Below are 23,121 nucleotides of genomic sequence, written 5' to 3'. Positions count from 1 at the left end.
TAGAACAGATTTAACATTTCCATCACAGAAATTCTCCAATATTAGTTGCACTAAGTAGCGTATTTCATAGGCATCAGAGTTTAATTTTCAGACATAAGCCTAACTCTGTTCACTGGGTGTTTAATGAGGTTAAGATACATATTACCAGATGGGAGTATTTCTTATTAGCATTCTCCTCATCCTAATTGTGCTGTAGTACAGCGGCACAGGAAATTGTTGATCAGTTTCAAATCTTGCCCTAACATAGTCTTTCTGAGTAGTCATTTTATTTGACAAGATCTTTGTAATTATGTGATCAAGTTTTAATTCCTGTGTGCTGTGGCACCTCTACATGAGAAGTGCATGGCCTACATCTCTCCAGAGTGTTACTACAATTATTTTACACTGGTATAGAATCAAGGATGAGAGTAAGGGTAGAGTGGAAGAATCTGATCAAATAGAAAAAACTTGTTCTAGTTTTACCACGTTGGACCTCTTTTGCCTTGCTTAATGGCAACTATGCATTGGCCATTTTTATTAAATTAAAAAAAAAAAAGATGCTTCATTTTTCTTCATTTGATGATGAATAATGTGAAATCCTTTCATGTGAGGAATTGAAAGCTTATTTTGTGGATTTGGATATTCGGGTACCTGAGTAGTTGGCTATGAGTAACTTCGTATTTAGTTTGCTGTCCTACTAATTTCTGGATTGGGAGCAACAAGGAAAAAGGGTTAGAAGAAAAAAATATTATTTTTCAAAAAGGTAATGTGTCTTAAATGTAGCATATCTGGTAGGGAACACTGTCAGTTAGTATTTATGTTGCTGAACTTGCAAGAGACCTCAACAGATAGTAAAAAAGAAAAGGACAATCTAAAGAAATATATTGTCTGAAAAGCAAGAAAAGGAAAGCACCATTGTGTCCTCTTTTCAAAGGAAAATGAAGGTACATAAGGTAAATGTCAGAATGAAAAACAGTAGTAGAAAGCTGAGAGCACCTGAGCACATCAGCCATGAGTCTGCTCTTTATCTCATTTATGACAGTGGAGCTGCCATCAGTTCCAAGCGACTGGTGGTTTCTGCTGACCCTGAATGGATATAATCTCACTAACCACAGCCATGGGAAGTGAATACAGTCTGCCCTAACTGCGGTAAGCAAGAAACAGACACGTCTGTGGGAATCAACACTTCCCTGATTGTGGCAAGAGCCCAGATGATCAGCTCAGATTAATCACTGGTGGTTTTCTGGGCCAATGGCTATAAACAGGTGAGACAAAGCTAGGTACTGACCACCACCATGTCCATTATGTGTGTTTGTCTGTGCTTTTGTGAAATTTATTTCTCCTGAGGGTCTTCAAAATAACTTCAGACTTTGGGAGTGTATCTAAGTGACAGCCTTACACAACTGGTGTTTTAAATTGGTCACTATTTTATCTGTATGCTTTAACTTCTGAGGTTGTAAAATAAGTAAACACTCTAAGTAAAGCTATGAATAAATACTGACAGATTAAAGAACTCCAAAGCAGCCATACAAAGTCTGACTTTACATCCTTCTTGAGCAACTTAAAATACCAGGGAGCAGAATTTTTGAGAGCTAGTTTGTAACTCTGAGAATTATGAAGTATTTTCATTGGTTTGAGCATCCTTTGCATGGCCATTTAGTTGAAGGATTTGAAATCATGTACTTTTAGATTTGAGAACTAGAATATTCAATAGCATAACAACTGCATCTCTTTGAAGCCTCTGTTAAAAGTGTTAAAGCAGCTTTGTTCTTGGTTTTCAGCAATTTAACTGAGAATAAAATCAGTCACTAACTACTAACAGAATGAGGTTTCAAGCCAAGAAAAATACCATTTTTCACACAATGCTTTATTAAGAGTTGAATTCCTTCCTGCAAGATCTTGTGGAGGGTTCAAAGGTACATAGAACTGTAAAAAAAAAGTTAAATAGAGTTTGGAAAAAGACTATTTTTACAGTCAGCAGTGCAAAAATTCACTAAACTCCAAGAAGACTGAAAGGTATTCTCAGGAAATGTCATGGTCATGACATTCAGATCTTTCATTTCTACTTATGCAACTACTATAGGCCAAATGTGGAGATACGGATTCATTCAGGGTAGAATTAATACCTTTAAGAAGAGCTTCTGAAAAGTTCTGTAATTAAATCACAGGATCCTCTAACTGAAAACCATTTCCCAAGACTAAAAATAAGAAGAAAGCTTATTTCCATGAGCTACAGTACATGATAAAAGGGCTTTAAAATATTAAATGATATATGCAACCAATAATAAACACATTCTGTATGAATGTGTCCTATTTAAATTTCTCAGCATTTGCCTTCGATGCCGAATTCAGTAGCTCCTTCATTTGTCTAAGATAAAAAATAAAGACACACAGTAACTACTCTCATTACTTCAATGAAAAATTCATGTCTTAGGCTACAAATCTATGTTTTGTTCACTAAGTTTGCTATCTATTGGGAAATTAGGGTTGCAATTCTGCTTTTTGAAATTATTTGGGTGTTCAGGGACAGAGAGAGAACATGAAGGAAAGCTGATTATTCATCTTGTTTTACATACATTTAATCCAATACTACTTGTATATACTATTTGTTTATAGCTCTAAGAGCAGTACCGCTGGTCAATAGTATCAGTTTTAAGACAAAATCACTCCTTATTTAATTACTACTGCAATAGAAGATTTTTTTTCTTCTTTACTTAATTTTAATTCAAAGTATTCAGAATTACTCAAATACTCTTAACTATGCTAAAAAAAAGCAATCAGGATATCTGTCAATTAAGAAGGTGATAAATGTGCTCATAAAAAGCTTAAAAAAATTACATTCCTTGAAATACTATTAAATTAGAGTGATGAATATACCAGGAAAATTTACAAAAATAAAACAAAATCTTCAAGAAGTTTTTGGCATTAGTAAATTAGTATCTTAGTAATAATTTTATATTTGGGTTTGCAGAAGAATGTATTGGGTCTGTAAGTCACGTCACACCTACTCGTCTGGAAACTACTAATTTAATGAAGATGTTCAGCATTAAGATATATACATTTTTATCCCTTAAATTACTTATTCAAAAGCAAAAGTTAGGCTAGTTTTATTGTATTTCTTCTTTCACTAATTTATGCACTCTTACCATTTCAAAAGCAGAACACATATTCATGTTGTCATTACAATAAATCTAAATGTACCCTTTGGTTCTGATTTAAATAAGAGGAGAGACTGGATGACAACAGGAAAAATGAGGAATGTAAAAGAGATGCAAATACAAAGCACATCATAAATAGAAATATCATGCACCATTAAAAGTTACTCAAAACCTAAAATTCAGCAACAGCCCAAAGTGATGTCAGCTATTGGCAGCGGACTCTGTGATAACAGGGACTTCCAGTCAGTTGGATCACAGATGTATTTCCCCAGAGAGGATCAAGATATGCTGTAAGTAACTGATAGATGCAAACATAAGTCAGTTCCAGTGCCAACTAAAAAATAAAACAGTCTCACATCAATATAAACCTTTAAAGACTCTTTTGCATGAATAATATATTTTTCTAAGGGAAGTTTATCAGAGAATGGAGCTTCTGATGGACAGACAGAAATACTTCATGAAGGAAGCTGGCAACTGTGGAATGGATATCAATATCGAAAAGCAATTTATGAGAGTTTTTTCTCCCTTCTTACAGCTAAACCTGATCTAAAATCACAATTAGGCCTAGGTATCATTATGCTTTGAAACATAATTCTGACACATACTGGGTAGTAATTTCAGTGTTTCTAAGGAGACGATTAGTCATGTCAGTGAGGTTTGACTTGCCAAACCACAGCCCTACTGCCTAAAATTGACTTTTCTTCCATAAAATATACTAACACTAATGTTCATTCATTTGAGAGGCAGTATCTTTCAATTCTTTTCAGAAAGGAAACACTCCACTGACTTCCATCTCTCGCTATGAAGAAAGAACCGTCATTTTTCAGGTCCTATAAAACAGCAACAGTGAGGAAGCTTCTGTCCAAGGGGCCTTCAATGCCATCCTATGTTTGTCAGTATAAATTTCTCTTCTTTGAGAATACAGCTAAGATTATTCATGCTCCTCATCCCCTCCTCTCCCCCCCCCTCAGTTGGCCTCTGTCATTATTACTTTTAACATGTATACCTCAAAGAAAGAAATCAGAATAGAGACTGCTTGGAAAACATGCTGCATAGTTTTCCAATAGAAGCATTAGCTCAAATTCAAAGAGATTTTTTAAAAAAAGAACAAACTAAACCAAAACCAACCAATCAAAAAATCCCTGAACAAAAAACCCAACAACCTGTCTTGGTATTTCTGTAATAATGATTATTTTTCGAAACAACTTCAGCAATAGATTATATCTCTATATTAGCTGCAGCCTATCATATTAGAAAAGCTTTTGCCAACCTGAGACCCATTTTAAATGCCAATTGCAGAGGAAATATTCCTCCTACCTCCAAGCAGTTGCTTCTGCTTCATATTTCTACAGTTAATGACATTTATTACAATGTTTGCCTAGGGACCAGAAATAGAAATATTTATCCTTTAAGGAACAGAAGTGTTGAAGAAAATGTATTTACCCAAATTTCATGTCTTTTTTTTTTTCTCTCTCATACTATTTTTTTTTGGGTTTTTTACATTTTTTTTTTGGCAAAGAACTGTAAACTTGTGAATGGCTAAAAGATAAGCTGTTTTGAAAGAAAAGGACCGTCATTCTAAGGCTATCTTGCTGCACAGCCTCTTTCCAAAGTGATTTGTTTTTTTAATTATGATTATTAAACAGCTCTTTCCATGTTTTAAAAAGCTTATTTATTTACTTATTTATTTTTTTGAGAAGCAAATTTAAAAAGATCAATCAATGCAATGGAGAGTGCTACTCCAGTATGATTGTGTTCTGGTCCTTCAGGTGACCACAGTTCTAATCTGATTCATGCAAATTTATTTCAGTGAAATCATAAGAGAACAGAGCAAAACAATTTTATTTTCATAATTCTTATTTTTCTGGGAGGTCACTCTAAACAAGGCAGCAGTACTGTAGTGAAGAGAATCACTGGAATGAACTGGAAATTTATAGTTAATATGTTAAAGGTGAGAATTGTTGACAATTAAAAACGGTAACCAAGGGCCGGATGTACCATGACTGGCACCAGAGATGACCAGGAAAGATGTAGTCTTCAGTTTGGGTCAAAATTAGGGGGAAAGTTTGAATCATAGGAATTATGTTTCAGGTCTGAACAACCTGTCATTATTCTTGCTTCCTTGTATCCTATGTGTACTTATGTATACATAAATGGTTCTTAGAATCTTGTGCCTATTTTTCACTTCATAAGGTATCTAGTTCCTTGATAAGCAAGAGTCAGAGAGGAAAGGTTTACATGAAGAGTTTAAAGGCAGCTTAGTCCTGGTTCATGGGTAATTATTTTTTGTTACAAAGCAGCACTAATGGCAGAGAGAGGCTTCTTCTAACACTAAGCCTTGACCTCCTGGTGAAGCAGAATGACAGTCCCATTTGACCCACCTCTTCACTGTCATGTGAGGGGAAGGGAATGTAATTCTTAAAACGGTATGAGGGTCAGTGAGGGGCTAATGAAAGTTTTCCATGAACAATGATGATCTAGGAAGGAACAGTAGCCCACACTATTATCCAGGCAATACCTACTGGGTAAATAAAGTTGCAACTACCTCTCCTATAGCTCTACATATTTCACAGGTGTCCTTTTCTATGTCTGCAATTATGAAACTCAGAGCAGTATTAATTCAAAACATTTTATTTTTTAAATAGCTAGTTTAACTTTAAAAGAAAAACAGTCTTTCTATAAATCATTCAGGGTGACTGATGCATTACTTTGATGTCCAAATACTGTTTAGCATATAATAAAATTATGAACCCAGCTGGAATTACAGAATCTGAAGTGAATATCTGAAGACTTTTCAGAATGTGATCAGAAGAGTTTGTGACTGGGAAGACAAGCACACAAAGCATTGCATGACTCTACTTGTAATAAAGAAATTGGAAAATGTGTTCAAAAATATTTTCTGCATTTTACTGAGTACGATGCTAAGGATTGGCCCCAGCACATCTAACCTGTCTTCATAACAGCCTGCAAATAACTAGAAAAATCTAGATTAGCTAGAAATGAGCGGCTCTTACCTGCCAACATCACTCTGGGAGGTTTGACAGTCCCAGGCAACCGTGTATTGTGCAGTTTTCACTGCCAGTTTGACATGCTGCCTGGTTTAGAAGCACTGGAAACTTTAGGCAGAAAAACAATTACCAAGTGGGTGCTGCTGGAAAGCATTTTGCACAGCTCACTTTCAAGGAGGAGGACTGTGGGCAGTCTGAGATCCAGCAGGGAGAGAGACTTGTAGCAGCACAGGAAAATTTCAGCTGACCTTTATGGAAAATTCCAATGTCTGTCTTAGCTCTCAGAGAGAAGTTCAGTGTTTAATTTTGTAGCAGTTTTGATGAGACAGGAGCTTTAGAAGTGCAATGCAGCCATGAACTTAAAGGCAATGGCTTGAAATTTGGGCAGGATACTGCCAGCAGAGTGCAAGCATTCTGCTTTCCTTTCACATTTTGGGATGGGCAGAACAGGCTATCACTAACTTCTCCTGTTAGCTGTTGGGGATCTGGTTTTTTGTTTTGAAGTAATACTGCCTTTCTTAGTGCAAATACTGATTTTACCATATGAATTGCTATTTGAAAACAATTATCAATGATTTAAGCAAAACGACTTTCAATTTAATGATTTTAATACCATTAAAATATATATGTAACCACACTGGTCTCATGATAACTGTCTTCGACTTAGTTTTAAACCTACAAAATATTATTTGCAGTTACACCTTCAGAGAATACCAACTGAAGTCTGGGATCATGATAGAGAAATGAGTTTCAAATGCAAAGAGAAAAGAATCACCTTCTTTTCAGGCTATTGTCAAGAGTTAGTGCACACATGTATAATACTGATACCTACTGTCAGCTGTTGAACAATGTGGCTGCAAAATATGGCTGGGCTGAAGGGATCTTGTAGTGACATAAAAGAATACCACAGGTATTTTCATAGAATCATGGTATCACAGAATTGTTTAGATTGGAAAAGACCCTTAAGTTCATCAAGTCCAACTGTTAAAAACATGGTTAAACAAATAGTAAAGCTGACACACTGCACAAGCTGAGCAGAATACATCATAGTCCTTCTGCATAAATGTTTGTGGTTTAGCTTAACTCTGGCTGATCCCCAGGTAATTTGGGTATCTCCTTAAGTAGGGATCAATACATTTAAATTAAATTCTAACCCAGGTAATCCAATTTTCTTCTTTTCTGTGTGAAAAAAACCATTTTGAATCTAGGCAACACTTCAGTAAACATCTTGATTTGTCATTCAAGCGTTATTTTTTCCATTTCTATATCAGCTGCAGGAAAACTATTGAAAGATGTCTAGAAACAAGACAGAGACCATTTAATTTCAAATGAAGTTATTTATCCTGAGTAGCAAACAATCAGGCTATCATAAACCAAATTATATTCTTTATCTACAAACCAGAGCAGAGAGGTTTCTTCATCTTCCCTGTACTCTGATGTACTTTTGGGACTCTGCCTAATAGTGAGGCTGGTAGTGCAGGCTCCAAAACTATTCAAGTCTCATCTTCTCTGAGATTACCAAAGAGGGTGCCAATTATTGCTGACTGTAATAGCATTTTCTGTGATGTAGACATTGTCAGACAGGAATCAAAATGAGATATGCCTGTTAATTTATAAACAGGAATTTAGTGTCTTTTCATCCCTCTTCTCATTAATCTAGTACAGATGGTTGAGAGATAAAGAGAGATTTTGAGTTCTGAGTCTTTGAATTCATTGGTAGTGAAACTAAAGTTGCTTTTTTTTTTTTTAATCTCCAAACCTGGAACTGTCTGAACACACCCAGAAAGCTCCTGCCTATGACTGCTCTTGTAATGCAGTATTGCAGTAGCTATTAGAATGTGGTTTTATTTATTTTTTTGGTCAGCCTGTTTTTCAAGAATGACTGACAGACAGGGGTGACATTTCACAGACTCCAACAGTGTCACAAAAATCATCATTTGACAGAACTACTATGCAAATAACAAAATTATGTCATTCAGAAGAAAGACTTTGTGAATATCGTGATCTTTCAGGCAGCACATCCTAATAGTTAATTGCCACTAGTATTACTAAGAGTTTTTGAGCCTCATTTGCTGCAATATCTGCCTTCTCTTACATTTGCTCCTCCCGAATTTCTTCACTTCCACACAGTTTAAGTTCTCAATTATATTTTTTTCATTTACTTCTGCATTCGTGTTTCATTGACCATTAAGACTTGACTCACAACTCTGAAAAAAAAGAGATTCTAAATAATTTTAGTTAATTTTTCCTGGTGTATTAGGCAGAGATAAATATTCCGGAAAGAAAACAAGGGAATAGCAAGCAATTTTTAAAAGCCTGATTTATAATGTAAGCATTCACTTTCTCACAGATGACATATGAAAAAAAGATTAGAAGAATTCTAAATGCTTTTCTAGCTGTCGAGCTGCTTCAGACTCACAATTTCAATATTTACAGCTTGCACTCTAACCTGTTTAACAATGCTTGGTGAAGTACTAGATGTGGATCAAGTCTCAAAGGACAATCAAGGTTATTTAAAACCAATTTGGTATGTGGATGCAAAAGTCTCACCTTATTTTTAGCAGAAAAAATTAATAATATTTCTAATTTTTCCTAGCTAAGTTGTTCTGCTTTTATTCAGTGCAGCAGGGGGCAGAGGGCTTACTGGATGCAACAGATTATTTGTATAATAAGGCCATATTAAACATTAATTTTGTCTTTTAAAAACCTATTCTAATATTCTTCATGCATTTATATTTCAATATTGTTTAGCATTTGTGCACAAGATGCAGAGATATCTCTCAAATGTCTGTATAGGTAGCTAACATAACCTTAGGGAGAGAGAAAAATAGATTTATATGACAGTGTCGTTTACTTTGCTATAATGACATTTCTAGAATAAAAGCAACTAAGCAAGCAAAGGAACACCATGCCCTGGATTACACAGTAATAGCTTCAAGGGCAATTTGGAGCCTCTCATTTTCCATGTTCCTTAGAATGAGCACAACAGTTATAAAGGTTTTCAAACAGGAAAAGGCTGCATGCTGCAGTCAAAGTATTTCATGATGACAGATAAAGGCAAAGCTCTTCAATGGATTTCATATAAATTCTAAAATTATTTTGAAAACTACCCTTTGGAGGGGGAGAGGGAAATCATGACTTTTTTAAACAAGTAAATGAATGACTAGCTGTGCTTTTGGCTGATGTTTTTACTGTATCATTCTATACAAACTTGGGCACCAAACTTTCACGAAAGCATCATTTCAATGAGATTCAGGTAGGGTACATTCATCACCAGCTAATATATACAGAAATAAATAATGCAAAAATTTAACTAAATCTCTATCACCTTTGAATTTCTCAGTAGTTAGAATCTAACTACTCATAGCTTAAACTGAACAACTCTTGTATAAGAGTTGTGCTACAGTCTGCTGGTACATAAATGATAAATCAAAAGCTTTGCATAACCTTATTTTTTAACAAATTAGAAAAAATTTGGTGCAATAGCTCTGACAATCCTAATGATATAGCAATATTCAATTTAAAAAATCAATTTTAATAGTTTAAAGAGTGCCAAATAGTCTCTGCTATAGCTGTAGCAGTATTTTACCCTTCCCATGTATTCGTCTTTAATTACTTTTCACATAGGTTTGTCTTGTTTTTCTTTCCCTCTGCTATTTCTTTTTATAAATCAGTTGTACAGAGTAAAAAGAAATCTAAGCATATTCATTCCACTCATATTTTTTTCTTTAATGGAATGTCAACAGCTATTGTAGTTCTGAAGAGCTCAATTGTACCATGGACTGTGGAAGCCAACAGCAGGTTTTAAAAGCTGTGATTATAGCAGCCATTCATGATGACAGATACAATTGTATTCACCTAAATATACTCAGAACTTCTGACTACCTCACCAGCCTTTAGTGTCAATACCATGTTGTGAAAAATGGTACAGATTCCCACAGTAGGGAAACTCATAACTGCATTTACATTGGGCTTCCTATTAAAAAAAAAAAAAAAAATCACTGCATTTTCTGTATGTATTTTTCCCATCTCTACTGGTGGAAGTCTCCTGCTCCTTCCACATTTGCATATTCATTTTCTCCCATACACCCCAAATCTTTAAGGCTGTGTTGCTGCAGTCTTCCCAGGCTCCCACTGCACAGTAGAAAGAAATATATGTTTGTCCTAAACAAATGCTCTATCCACAGATATTCTACTGCCTTGGTTTGAATTCACAGCTACCCTTCCCCTGCACCCAGCAAAACTGTTATCTTATTTAGGAAAGAGTTGGTGTATTACTATAGGCATTAAAAGTCTGCCTTTTATCTCATAGCAGAGCTTCCTAAAAATATAGCAGGAGTTTAAAATTATCTTTCTCTTGTTAAAAGTTTATTTTCCTTCCAGGGCAGGAAGTCCCAGATATTTCTTCAAAGATGTGTTACTCAAAATTTGGTAAAGGTCAAATATAGCTAAGCATTTTTAAAACGGTGTTTGTTTTTTCTCCTCACAAAACAAACAATCATAAAAGCAACCTGTGTTTTGCTTGTGTCTCGTCTCCTCTCCTCTCCTCTCCTCTCCTCTCCTCGGGGCAAAAGTTTTGGAGAATGAAAAGAGGAGGGTTTTTTTTAAATGGGAAGGTTTTCCGTTGCCTTGGAATCAGCAAACTCTGTTCAAATTTAGTGAATGTGTGTGTGTATCTCTTTAATTAAAACAAATATTTATAATTAAAAGTACAAGAAGTAAAACTGATTTCAATAATCATGCGCCTATGGTTTTTATTTGAATAGATAAAAAATCACAAAATCCCTCTTAGCCGTAGAAGAGTACACTTTTCACCTGCTTTCAAATTTATAACATAACACCCCACCAGTGCAGTGCAAATGATTTTTTTCTTTTCTCAAAATCCTTCAGAGACTACAGGCTTAGCACTGGCCTAGCTTCTCTTTTAATGACTGAAATTGCAGAAAACAATTTTTTTCCATACTAACTTGCTGATAATGCTGAAAGGCCTCTAAGAAAATAAATACCCTTTTTCTATGCATGTTGAAGATACAATCCATATCCTGAAAATACGACAGTAGTTCAGTTAATTTACCTAGATGTTATCAATTGCCATAAAAAACCCAAGAATTAAGACCACCTCCAATTCTGTTTTTTAATCAGAATTGCATTACTCTACTCATTTTATTTATTCTTCCATAATGTACATGAGCAGGAACTATAAGGACCTTCCACACATGTAGTTCTTCATTCTGCAACAATTTACTTATTAAAAAACCTCTCCTTTCTGCCCACAAAATCCTTTTAAAATACCAAAAGTAAATTCGTCATTTTTCTGTTGACTCTGTATGGTATTTTTAATCAAGTTAATGCAAGTTTTCTGCCCTTGGATACTCTGAAGCACTCAGTTTAATAAGGGAACCAGATCAGCTGTCATGTTCTCTTAGAGGAGTGACTTTGCCATACATTCAAAAATGGAAAGAAAACTTTCAAGTCATGAAAGTCTTAATTTGGCCTGTAAGACTCGACCGGCCCACAATTTATATTGTTTGGGTTAGTTTTATTTTTTAATTAAGTAATGTTTTTAAGAACTGCTGCTTTCAAAGGACAGATCATAAAAACTCAACACTTATCATGTGTCTTCTGGAGCTACTAAGTTATAACAGGACCCTGAATGTGTATTTATAATATTTTATTCCAATTTATATATACTATAGTCTAAAGTAAGTCATCTTCAGTGCATTATGCTTGCTGTCCACCCCCTAGCAGGCACTTCTGCCTGTATATCTTTCTGAGTTGAGTTTATAAATCCTTGTTCTCTCAGCTTTATGTGCATATCAAAATTACTATGACCGATCACAAAGATGTTTTTAAACCACATAGACAAGAAGACACCTAGAGCAGAACATTACAGACATTAGCTTTTGAAAATACGAGGTGTAATCTGCCAACTATCATTTATAATATATTAGAATAAGACATTACAGAACACATGCAAAAGCATTTTGAAATGTCCTTGACTTTTCAAAAGCCAGACTAGGTCTTTCAAGCATTTTTCTTCATCTTTTGAGCCTCTCTTAGTAAGAGAAATAGTTGCATAGGACTATTTCCTATTAAGTGTACAGCTTTTTATTTGTGCACGAGAATAGGGAAGAAATGAATGCTTTTCCTGTTTTGATCATATAATCTCCACTAAATGTCAAATTATCCACATTTTGCAAGTGTCTTTTCTTCCTAAATCTCTGTTCCTGCCCTCTCATTCATCCCACTAAACTGTCACTGCTCAAATATAAGCAAAAAGTCTAGATAGTGCTAGCTGTATGAAAATGACAAACAGTTCACATAGCCATAATTTTTCTTTCTTCCTGGTGGTGTCAGAGTAGCTCCTCAGAAAACTGAATTTACTCATAAAAATATAGATATTAAATTAAAAAAAATAAAAAAGCATATGCAACCCACACAGAGGAATGAGCCTATTTCTATTTAAATTAGCTTATCATAATGCATTTTTTGCCCTTTGCCTAGTTATTAATGAGTGACTTTTTGAATTCTGAATGTTAGCTCAAAAATTCTGAAAAACTGATGGAATTGTTTTGAAGGAACAAAACGCCTGAAAATTAAAAACAGTGTTTCACCAACGCTCTGCCACTGCAGGGAGGGGTGGCTGCTGGGCTGGAGGATCTGTCCAGGTGGGAAGGTGCTTGCTTTGACCCCGCAGGAGCAGTGGTCCCTGCTGCCTCCATCTCAGGGGTTATTTTTGTGCTGCCTTTCTTCCCAAGCCTTGGATCCTGTGCTGTGTCTACCCGAGTTTTGCCCAGGGCGGGATGGGCAGGTTTGCTGGAGGGCAGGAACAACCAGAGCAGGGTTTGTGGGGAGCCAGGGTGGCCCCCACAAAGGTACCTCCTCCTGCTGCATGTCTTAGGTGTGACGCCAAGACCCGAAGTGCGTCGCTGGTTTGTGCTTTCATGGGGCAGGCTATGCAAAGAGGTTTTGAGAGAGGATGGTTTGGGCCACTGAAATCACAAACTGAGAGGCAATTACCAACTCCAAAACACAAAAATAGAAGCCTTTCAGTGAAAATGCAAAGGTCAGAGGGGGTGGCTTACTAGGACAGGTCCAGCCAGCACGGGATGCCATAAGGCAACTGGTGCTTGGGCTTTAGTGCCAGGCTCAAAGCTGTGGAGGAACCAGATGTTCACGGAAAGTTGCACTTCCGTCTTGGATGTGTGTGGAAGAGACAAGTTTTCTTGGCAAAGGTATATGAAAAGAAAACAAAAATCACTTCTCTCCTCAGGTTCTTTACCCACCTGGGCATTAAAGACTATTGATAGCAACATTAAAAATGCCCGGTTAGAAGATATGTGTAAGTACCGAACAGAAGTAGGAACTTATAATAAATTTACCATCTCTACAGCGAAGCATCATAACCCACCTACTTTCTAATAAAACATTTATTCTGTTTACTGCAGCTCTCAAACTAAAACCTTTGTTTTCAAAGAGTACTCATTTTTCTTTGTTTAGTTTGCGTTGAATTGAGAATAGTGAAGTATAAAAGGAAAGCTTCCAGTTGTCTTGTAGCCGCAATCATCACTTTCAAAGAAAGCACAGAATGAAAAAAGGAAACTTTGTGTTACATCTGAAGTACAGTTTATTCTAACTGCCAATATTAATCAAAACAGCAATATTTTAATAAAAAACCCTATACTTATTTTGTACACTGCAGCTAGCTTAAAGAAATGCATGTTGTGATTCCATCCTAAGAAAACTGAAATACCATGAAAAATAATAACAGTAATGTCACTTTAGACATAACAAGGTAGAAGCAATATATTTTATTAGACCAACTTGTGTATTAAGCCCCTGAGATCTAAAGACAGTCTTGTACACCCAAAAGCTTGCAGGTTTTTTTTTCTCCCAGCTGTACATCTCGTTTAAAAAACAAATATTTCTACTACAGATTTGTACTTGTCTGCTTTGAAAAGCTGACATGAATTTTTGTGCTTGTTTTATAACAAGAAAATATTATGTAGAGCCAGCTTACCATTTCCAAAGGTTATAACCATAACAACCGTGAAATGTTAGAGCAGGATTCATGTGATCTAGATGCCTATATTATAAATCTACATTTGAGTTTGTTAACTAAAACCCTTGGACAGTCAAGAAATGGAAGTGGAATTCTGTAGAATTCAACTCATCTGACGTTCAGTGCATTGGCATAAAGAGGGTATCAGTCATGCCATGGAGTTGCCAGGAACAGCAGACAGCTCCTATTCCACTGGGTGTAAATATTAAACTTTGGTGAGAGGATTTTTACCTCTAGGAAGAAAAAGCACGCAACAAATCATGTAATCGCTATAAATAAACCTTCCACAACTTGAGTAAAATTGTGCTGTGGGAGTAGTGGCTCCATAAAGGGCTTATTAAGGACTGGGAATTTTTGTTGTCGTATCGTGTGTCTGGAGAAATATGATCCTCTTGTTTAACATGGGAAGAATGCAGTGAGGTGAACAGAATGATTTAGAAAAGGAGAAAACTCATAGCCATCTTTCTACTCTAGTTCTTCTGTCTTCATTTTGTTTAAAGAATGTGGAGGAAATGCACCAATTTATATCACTCTTGAATCATCTTTCTATGAAGTTGTATCTAATATTTTTAAATTAATCCAGTTCCGGATGTGAATATAATACTCCAAAGCAAAAGGAAAAACTGCATTAAAGAAATGGGAAAGTGTCATTGCTGGTTCCAATTTACTTTTCATATTCAAACAATTATTGTGTGTTATCACATTCACACAGAAAAAAAAACAAGCTGGTAAAATTGTTTTCCTGTATTAAGCTCTCACACAGATAAGTAAAACATCGGAAATTAAATTATTACACAATTTTTATTTAGTAATTTCTATCCCTTTTCACATATCTTTAATTTTTAAACTTTTCAGATAAAGTACCCTAGAATACAGAGTGAATTCTCTTGACTGCTTAATTTTAGCCCTGTAGTCAGTAGGTGTTTTACCCAAATTTATTCCACTAAGAACTGTCTACCAAAGTGAGTAAACTGGGAAGAACTATAGTTTTAGCCAGATTCAAAATTAAAATCTGTACTTTAGAGTAATGTAGAAATAGATGGGCAGGGTTTCCCTTTCTATTATGGTATAAAAAAAATTTAGTCTGCTGTTCATCCTGTCTTGGAGGGTCACTATGCAGCTACCATGCATTTTGCCAGTTACTAAAGCATGAAGAAAGAATATTTAAATTACCTTTAGAAAATGATTTCATTCATTAATTGAAAGAAATTGAATGACAGAATAACCAATAAAACATCAAGGTGATCTGCAGAGCTGGAATTTAAAAAAGACTGATTTCAATTTTTAAAAGTAACATCAATTCTCATCTTCCATAACCAGAAAGTCAAAAGATGAAATATTGACTCTTTAAGTCAATGAGCAAATGGAATCAGTCACAGAGAAACTAAGATTTCAGTCTTGATTCACACTTGTAATAGAATTCCAAGTAAAAGTTGTTTGTTAATTTTGATATACACTGTTTTTCTATTGTTTACATACTACATTTTGGGTGATTAATTAATAGTATAAGACAATAGCATGAAAAAAAGCCTTTTTTTTTCCTTGGGGGGAGTGGTGAAGGGGAGATGACAATATTTCTGAGGATTTTAAGAGAATTTACTCTTTTAATATAGTGGAATATATATTAGATACCTTCTAAATGATTTTGAGTGTTCTGTTAACACTCTCCCCATCTGATATTGCTGCAGTTAAAATAGGATGTCTTTTCTTCTGTAAAAATTTTCTGCTTCTAAAAACAATTGCAACTATTTCAGATACATGTATTGTCTGAAATTTCTCCCTGAACATATGTACTATCAAAGTCATTGTGCTCAGTAGCTCTGAGATTAGAACTTGCCTAAGCCAAATGAAAACCATTAAAAGCATTGGAAAAGTGCTCTCCATTTTAAAGCTAAATATTCAGTTAGTCTAATAGTGTATAGACTGTTTTTAAGAGTGTGTACAGATTGTTTTTAGGATGGGAGCAAGACAAGGTCCATATGCTATTGTACTGGTACATATTAAACTCTGGTTTATTAAAGTACCATCCTAGAAGACTCCACTGTACATATAAATTATCTAAAGTAGTATAAGAAAAGCTTTGGAAATGATAAATGCTTGGTTAGGATAGTATTGGTGGATTTAAAATACTCTAGGGGAATGTAAAAGTAAAATGAAGTCTTCTGATTCCATAGCAATAATGTGAAACATTAACATTCAATGTAATTTATCTACTTTTTAAAAGGTTGTTTAACATGCATCTTGGATGCCTGAACAACAGATTTATTTAATTTTTGCAAGATATTATTGAGCTATGGGTTTATATGTCTTTTATGTCTTTAGTAGTCACTAACACATTTTTGTGATAAACATTTTTGTCTGCAGCTTCTCTCTCTCTGTAGAATGGAGTTCATCTTAACAACTTCACTACACTAAACTGAAACAATGGGAAGCACAATCATGGTAACAACATCCACTCACACTGTTTTTGTTTCAATATTCTCATATGACTCATGAAGAAAGGGAAATTGACTCACACAAACGAACTTTCATAACTTTGGAAATGTCATTTCCCTACTTTTTTTACTCTCACCTGATGTAATAAAATAGATTTGGTTGGAGTTATTATTTTAACCTTTAAGTCTTTAATTTTACAAACAAGATTGAAAAAAACCCTCAACATATTCAGGAAAAAAAAAAAAAGACATCAGGTCTATAATAGTAATGCAGTGGTTAGAAATAAGCAAAATTGACATAATTTAACAATAGTATGCACAGTAATGCACTGGACTTCTTGCATAATATCTAATTTATTAATTTAAGTGGAATTCTTCATTTTGATTATGGAATAAGATTTTTTCTATTTCTTACCAATTATTGAAACACACCCCTAACTTTTACTGGCACCATATTGTCCACAGGGAGTACAGGACTCCAGAAGAAGTCATGACTGCATCATCAACTATTAGAGGCCACATCCTATCTGTTTTATTAAATAAGTTTTGACCATCCAGCTTTGTCTCCTTCTTTGACTTACAGTCTAGAGGATCTTCTCTCTACCCTCACTATGATGGGAATAATCTCTGATAATTAAAATTGGTCTTTGTGAGCACCTCAATTCAGCATATCATGAAGGAAGAAATGCCAGAAAGTCACCAGCAGCAAGATTGAATATTAATCTGGAATTTTGTCTCCCTTTAACTTTTGCATCTCTTCTTTGGCTAAATTGCTGAAGCTGGTTTTCTAATTCATAATTTTAATTCATAACATAAATAACATGACATCATCTGCACTTCCTTTGAAGTAAAACACATAAAGCTTTGCTCATTGCTGTCTTCATATGAGGCTGGTTTGGAATAACCCTCTAAACTGATTTACAATAAATATGTTAAATAAACAATCATAGAGAACATTTTAATCAAACATCTACATAATGTTTTGATTATTATTACTCAAATGCACACAGGAAATTAATTTAGACCCTTGTTTTCAGGAGTACTAAAATGATTGCACTATAAAAGATCACTCATTTCTAATTTAAAAAAAAAAACATTCATCCCATTCTACTGCCATAAATTTGGTAAACCTACAGGATTTTATGCATTTTAAAATGCTAGGTTAGGATTTCGAACATGCTGCTTTCATAATGAATCTGTTGTTTGCTTTATATTTTATTATTCTTTGCACAGAATAATGTTAAATAGAACTTCTATCTGAGTATGTTCTGGAATTGAATTTAATTAATGATGAACCAAAGGAAAGAACATCAGTTCTGATAATTATTAGGATCAGCTGAATCAAGGAGTCGCTGGGTACACTCAATATGGTTTATCCCTGTCATTAACTTCAGAAACCAAGCAGAGTTTGCGCTAAAGCTATAAATGCCTGGAAAACAACCCTCTTTGTTCTTTAATACTTTTCTCATCTAGCACCTGCTAAAAATAAAGAGGAACATACTTATGGCAGCACCTCTCGGCATTGCGATTTATTGAATGAGAAAGAGCAGCACACCTGGAAAAAAATCGAAGCCAACTTTTTTGGGGAAAAACATGGTGAACATTTTGTCTTATACAGTTATAATACACTCCACTTGAAGCAGGCTACAACTTTCAAAGTATATGCTTGTGTGTGTGTGTGTGTCCCTTTCTTTGTTTTTTCTTTGGTTTTTTATTCACAATATATGGTGGCTGGCTGTGCATAAAACATCCACATGTCATGAGCTGTGAGGCAATGTATATAATTTATTCATAATTATTTCTTCATACTATTTATTTTTACAGTGATCTTTCCAGCCCTTAAAATACATACATACGTGTAGTCATTTAAGATTTCTTACTAAGCTAATGAAGACTAAATCTGTCAGAAAGCAAAAGAGACAAAACTTATTCAACATATCCCAAATTTTAAGCAACACTAAGAGTTGACTACTGCGTAACTGAAAGAGAAAAATTGCATTCCTTTTTTTTGCCAAAAGAAACTAAAAATGAAAAAAAGTAATGGCTTGAAGATGGAAAAGAGTGAACTGGCACTTTCAAGGTTATTGCAGAAATTCGTTAAACCAAGCAGGCTGAATATAAATAATAAAAAATATATATTCCTATAGCTTGATTGTAAACATGCTGAAATCTGTAAATCTGAAATTGTGCTCATTCCAGCAGGAGTTTTTTTCAAGGGAACTTCTAGGGGTCTAATCATTGAATAAAGAAAATAAAGGGTATCTCTGAGGAAAGGCTTCAGGATTAAGAATCTACTGATTAGCTCTGATTCCATCTGCAAGATATAAGGTCTTCTTACTTTTAACAGAATGGAAGAAGTATTTTAATATTTAAAACTAAAACGGTCATGGAGGAAGTGAATAAGTAATGTTCCAACTGCAAGGCTGATGGGGTCTGTTTGTTTTGTGATGTTCATGACGGAGAACTATATTTTATTGCAGTAGGGACAGGTATATTCTCTCTCAGACACAGGCTGGACTTCATTTGACCTGAAGGAAACCCTTCAAAAGTGGAAAGAGTTTGCAAATGCCTTGGTACTATAATTAAAAAAAAAAGAATACTATTAAACCTAGTATTTAAATAAATCACTGAAGGAAAATATTTTTGACCCATGTTGTGCACTATGACTAAACTAACACTATACTTTTCTAATAGGATTCTTTCCCAGTACTAAACATACTCTTAATCAAGTATGTCGGAGAGGGCAGGTATGCCTTAATTAAAATTCCATACATAAAAGAAAAACTGCTAATCTGAAGTATAAAAGCCTAGAAATGACTTTGTAAATTGGAGGACATTTTAGAATGTTTAATTGCATAACCACAAACCAAATAACCTACCAATTATGCTTTTTATGTGAATATTTTCATTAGTTACAAGCTAAAATAATCAGTGAATAATTTTTGTTTTGAAAAATGGTAATTTCTAAGTCCAACCTTAGAACAATTAGGAAATTGATTCAAATTACTAAGACAATAATATATTTTCAGTGTGAGATACAGATCTTCAAAAACATTTAAAAGTTTCCATTAAGATCAATGAAAAAACAACCAAACCCAAAACAAAAACCCCAAAAACAACAAACAAAAAAGTGAGCCATGAAATAGCTGTTACTATAAAGGTGTACCCAAGGCGGCATTGAGTGCTTATAATTTAAGCTAAGAAGGGGCAATTTTTTCTCATTTTTTAAAAGGTATGAAAGTTATCTTTTTCCATGGCTTATAGATTTTCAACTTCTATATTTAGATTAGATGGATACAGCCTATTAAGTGAGTTTGCTCTTTTTCAAAATGTGTGAATTCCCTTCTTATCTTTCAACTTTAATGAAAAATCAGAATATGAGCCATTCCACGTCTCACTATGAGGCACACAGGTATTTAGGTGTAAAGCACTGAGGCTATCATAACAAGAATATACAATACCAATATTGAAAAGAACGTGTGTATATAATTACATCCATAGTTAATAGTCTGTAAGGGCAGCAGGCTCCCCTACAGAAGACAGCAATTCTGCCAAAATGCATTGTGTGGGAAAAAGAAGGGAATCCTTAAGTGGGTGACCATCCACATTTGCCCAGAGAGAAGAAATGGTGAGGAACAGGTGTAACAAAAATTAGTAGTACTGTGAGTAAATCTATTTGCTTGTTCTATTTATTCACATAATATTATAAAGATAATATGAAGACCCACAGTACTACCAAAGGAGTTTACTAACTTGGAGGTTGTCCTTAAACTGCTGGGGTTTGCAGAGGTGGAAATTGAATATTTCCCTCCCTATGCATTCATTCATTTTTAGCACATCAAAATCAGCCAAGTCTCTTTCTGTCTCTGTCTAGTTAAACATTAAATACTGAACTCCTACCTACAGTATGAGCGATGAATTACATTTTTTTAAACTATTCCTACAAATAGTAACATGAATCTGCTTCCAATGCTTTTTTTTTCTTTCTCTTTTCTGTCAGTCTGAGCCTGTTGAAATACTGCTGTGCAGTGGAACACCAGCCACAGGGACAGAAGGGGTCACTTAAAGATGCAGCGAATATGTACTCTCCAAGTCCAGGTATCAAATATTGCAAAAGATAATTGACAACCTCCTTCTGGTATAAATCACACACTTGAAGAACCTTTCTCTGCTTTCTTTATATCAGAGTCAATCAAACAGAGTATATGGATGTTTATTGTGAGATTAATCACTCGACAGTAATTGCCTGTCTGTACTGACCAAATAAATCAATGCTATACAACAACAAAGAGATCCTGCTTATTGAGCTTAAATAAATATGATTGATTACTTGTAATCTCCCAAAAGAACATAAACAGTATGATTTCCAGACTTATCTAATAGGAAAACTGCATTCCTTAATTCACTGTAATTTCTGTTAATGTGGAGGGAGAATGGGATACATTGAAACAGAAAACAAACTTTTCACCATTAAAGGAAATTTGCAAGTCAACCTAATGCTTAATATAAGTGTGTTACTAGTTGCTGGTGTGCCTCAGATTTATATATTAGATACAAAAAAGGATGAAGAGCAACCTATATAATTATTCTTGAAGATTTGTTTCTCGGTTTACTAGATACTTTGAAGGTGCAAGAACTCATACATGCAAGCCTCTTTGTCAACCACATGGATTTAGTTCACCTCTAATTTGCCAGGAAAATCCCCATTCTGCTTTTTTTTACAAAATATACCATGAAATTACACAGCATTACATAGATCATGAGATACTCCTGCCTTCCATTGTAATCCTATAATTGTAAAAGCTCATTTTCTAACTTACATGTATGTTCAGCTATATGTTTTACATTACTGTACAATGGAGTTTAGAGGTCTGGTGAAGAACTGAAAATTCAATGGACCACTCTTTACACTGTTCTGCTGCTGTGGACATTACTATTAGAGTATATAGTTTGTTTTCATTGATAATGGATCTTAAATAATGATATGGTAGTTTTAAAGGCAGGTTACATTAAATGCATCTTATGCAATTTCTGTTTGCTGAATTATAGTGTTTATTCATGTTTCATAATTACTATGTGGAACTTGATACTTCAAAATGTTTTTGAAGCCAAGACTAAATGGATTAAAAAAATAATCAGACTAATGTAAAATAGATTAATTGATAACCACAGTGCATAACGATTGAGATCAGGAAGTTCTTGAAATATGAACTAGAGAAAGTAGGGAGAGAATAACAGTAAAAATGCTCCTGTCCCTTATCACGTGCTGCTCAAGCACCTGTCACACCCTTGCAATGGTCTCTCTGGGACAGAGCTACTGCTCTGGGGTTGTGGCTACAGCTGTTCTCATGTCCAAAGAAAATTAGAGCTTGTAGCATGGAGTTACTGCTACACCTATTTTTATGTCCCAAGTAATTTAATCACATGACAGAGTAGGAAGAATTAATGATTTATTTTTTTTCTGTTAGAGTTCATGCTTTCTGAATTCACTTGTTCCTTGACCACACTTCCCACTCAATGGAGAAAAAAAAAAAAAAAAAAAAAAAAAGCTGCCCACAAGCTTTTGGAACAGAAAAAAACCAGACTTGTCAAGGTATTACAGATACCACTGTGAAGTATTCAGGACAGCTTTAATGTATCAACCATTCATACCTAGGCACACAGCAAAGTTGTGTGCAAATGGTACGACTCAAAAACACCCAACTTGAACCACAATATTCAGTGGGCTTTTTTTCCTAAATAAAAGAGATAGAAAGAGCCTGTAATTACCTGTAACCGTCAACTCTGTCGTTCTTCTGACAACAAAGAATCCATATTTTAGCTCACAAGTGTAATTTCCAATGTCATCCTCTCTAACTTCCCGAATGACAAGAGTGTCCTTTTTAAACACAATACTTGATCTCCACGTCTTTGACTTGCATTCCTGTTTAAAGAGAATATAAAACTTCAGTGATTGCATTCTTACACTTAAACTGGACCACTGTGGACAATGCTACCCAAAGCCAAGGTGGCTAGGCAAGAGCCCAGGCTAGTTATAAATTTATATAAACTAAATATCTAAAAATCCACTCTATTTAGGTGTTGATTAAAAAGAATTTTATTAGCTGATTTGATATTTATGCCTCTGGCAAGAAAAGGGAGTTGATTCCTTTGGTGGATTTTTTTTTTTTAATATTATTTTGCTGAGTGGCTCCTATTTAATTTATTTATTTATCATTACATTTATGTCTGCAATCTATGACTTTGATATTACCAGCAGCTCAGGCTGCAGAGGATAATTATATTTTTCTTTTTAATTCAATTAAAAAAATATATAATTAAAAAATGTAGAGAAACAGAAGAAGATGAGAATGAGGAGAAATAAGGATGCTATATATCTCTTTCTAAAAACATCTTAGAATCAACACCCTCTGAACCTAGAAAAGGTGCATTCTTAATCTACAAAAATATTTTATTACAGACACAAATTCTAAGATGAG

General features: G+C 34.6%; 1 protein-coding gene across 3 annotated transcripts in view; it reads right to left on the bottom strand.

Annotated features, from left to right (window-relative positions):
• Window positions 1-23,121, bottom strand: part of IL1RAPL1 (interleukin 1 receptor accessory protein like 1) — a 705,736-nt gene that overhangs the window by 254,908 nt on the left and 427,707 nt on the right. For all 3 annotated transcript variants that reach the window (XM_048288405.1, XM_048288412.1, XM_048288421.1), the window contains exon 5: window positions 22,412-22,565. In XM_048288405.1, the coding sequence (XP_048144362.1) occupies window positions 22,412-22,565 (154 nt within the window). The remainder of the gene's footprint in view (window positions 1-22,411; window positions 22,566-23,121) is intronic.

Source organism: Corvus hawaiiensis, chromosome 2 (assembly GCF_020740725.1).
Source record: "Corvus hawaiiensis isolate bCorHaw1 chromosome 2, bCorHaw1.pri.cur, whole genome shotgun sequence".
Taxonomy (NCBI): domain Eukaryota; kingdom Metazoa; phylum Chordata; class Aves; order Passeriformes; family Corvidae; genus Corvus; species Corvus hawaiiensis.
The sequence above is the reverse complement of the archived record's forward strand: the minus strand, read 5'-3'. Positions and strand labels throughout refer to the sequence as shown.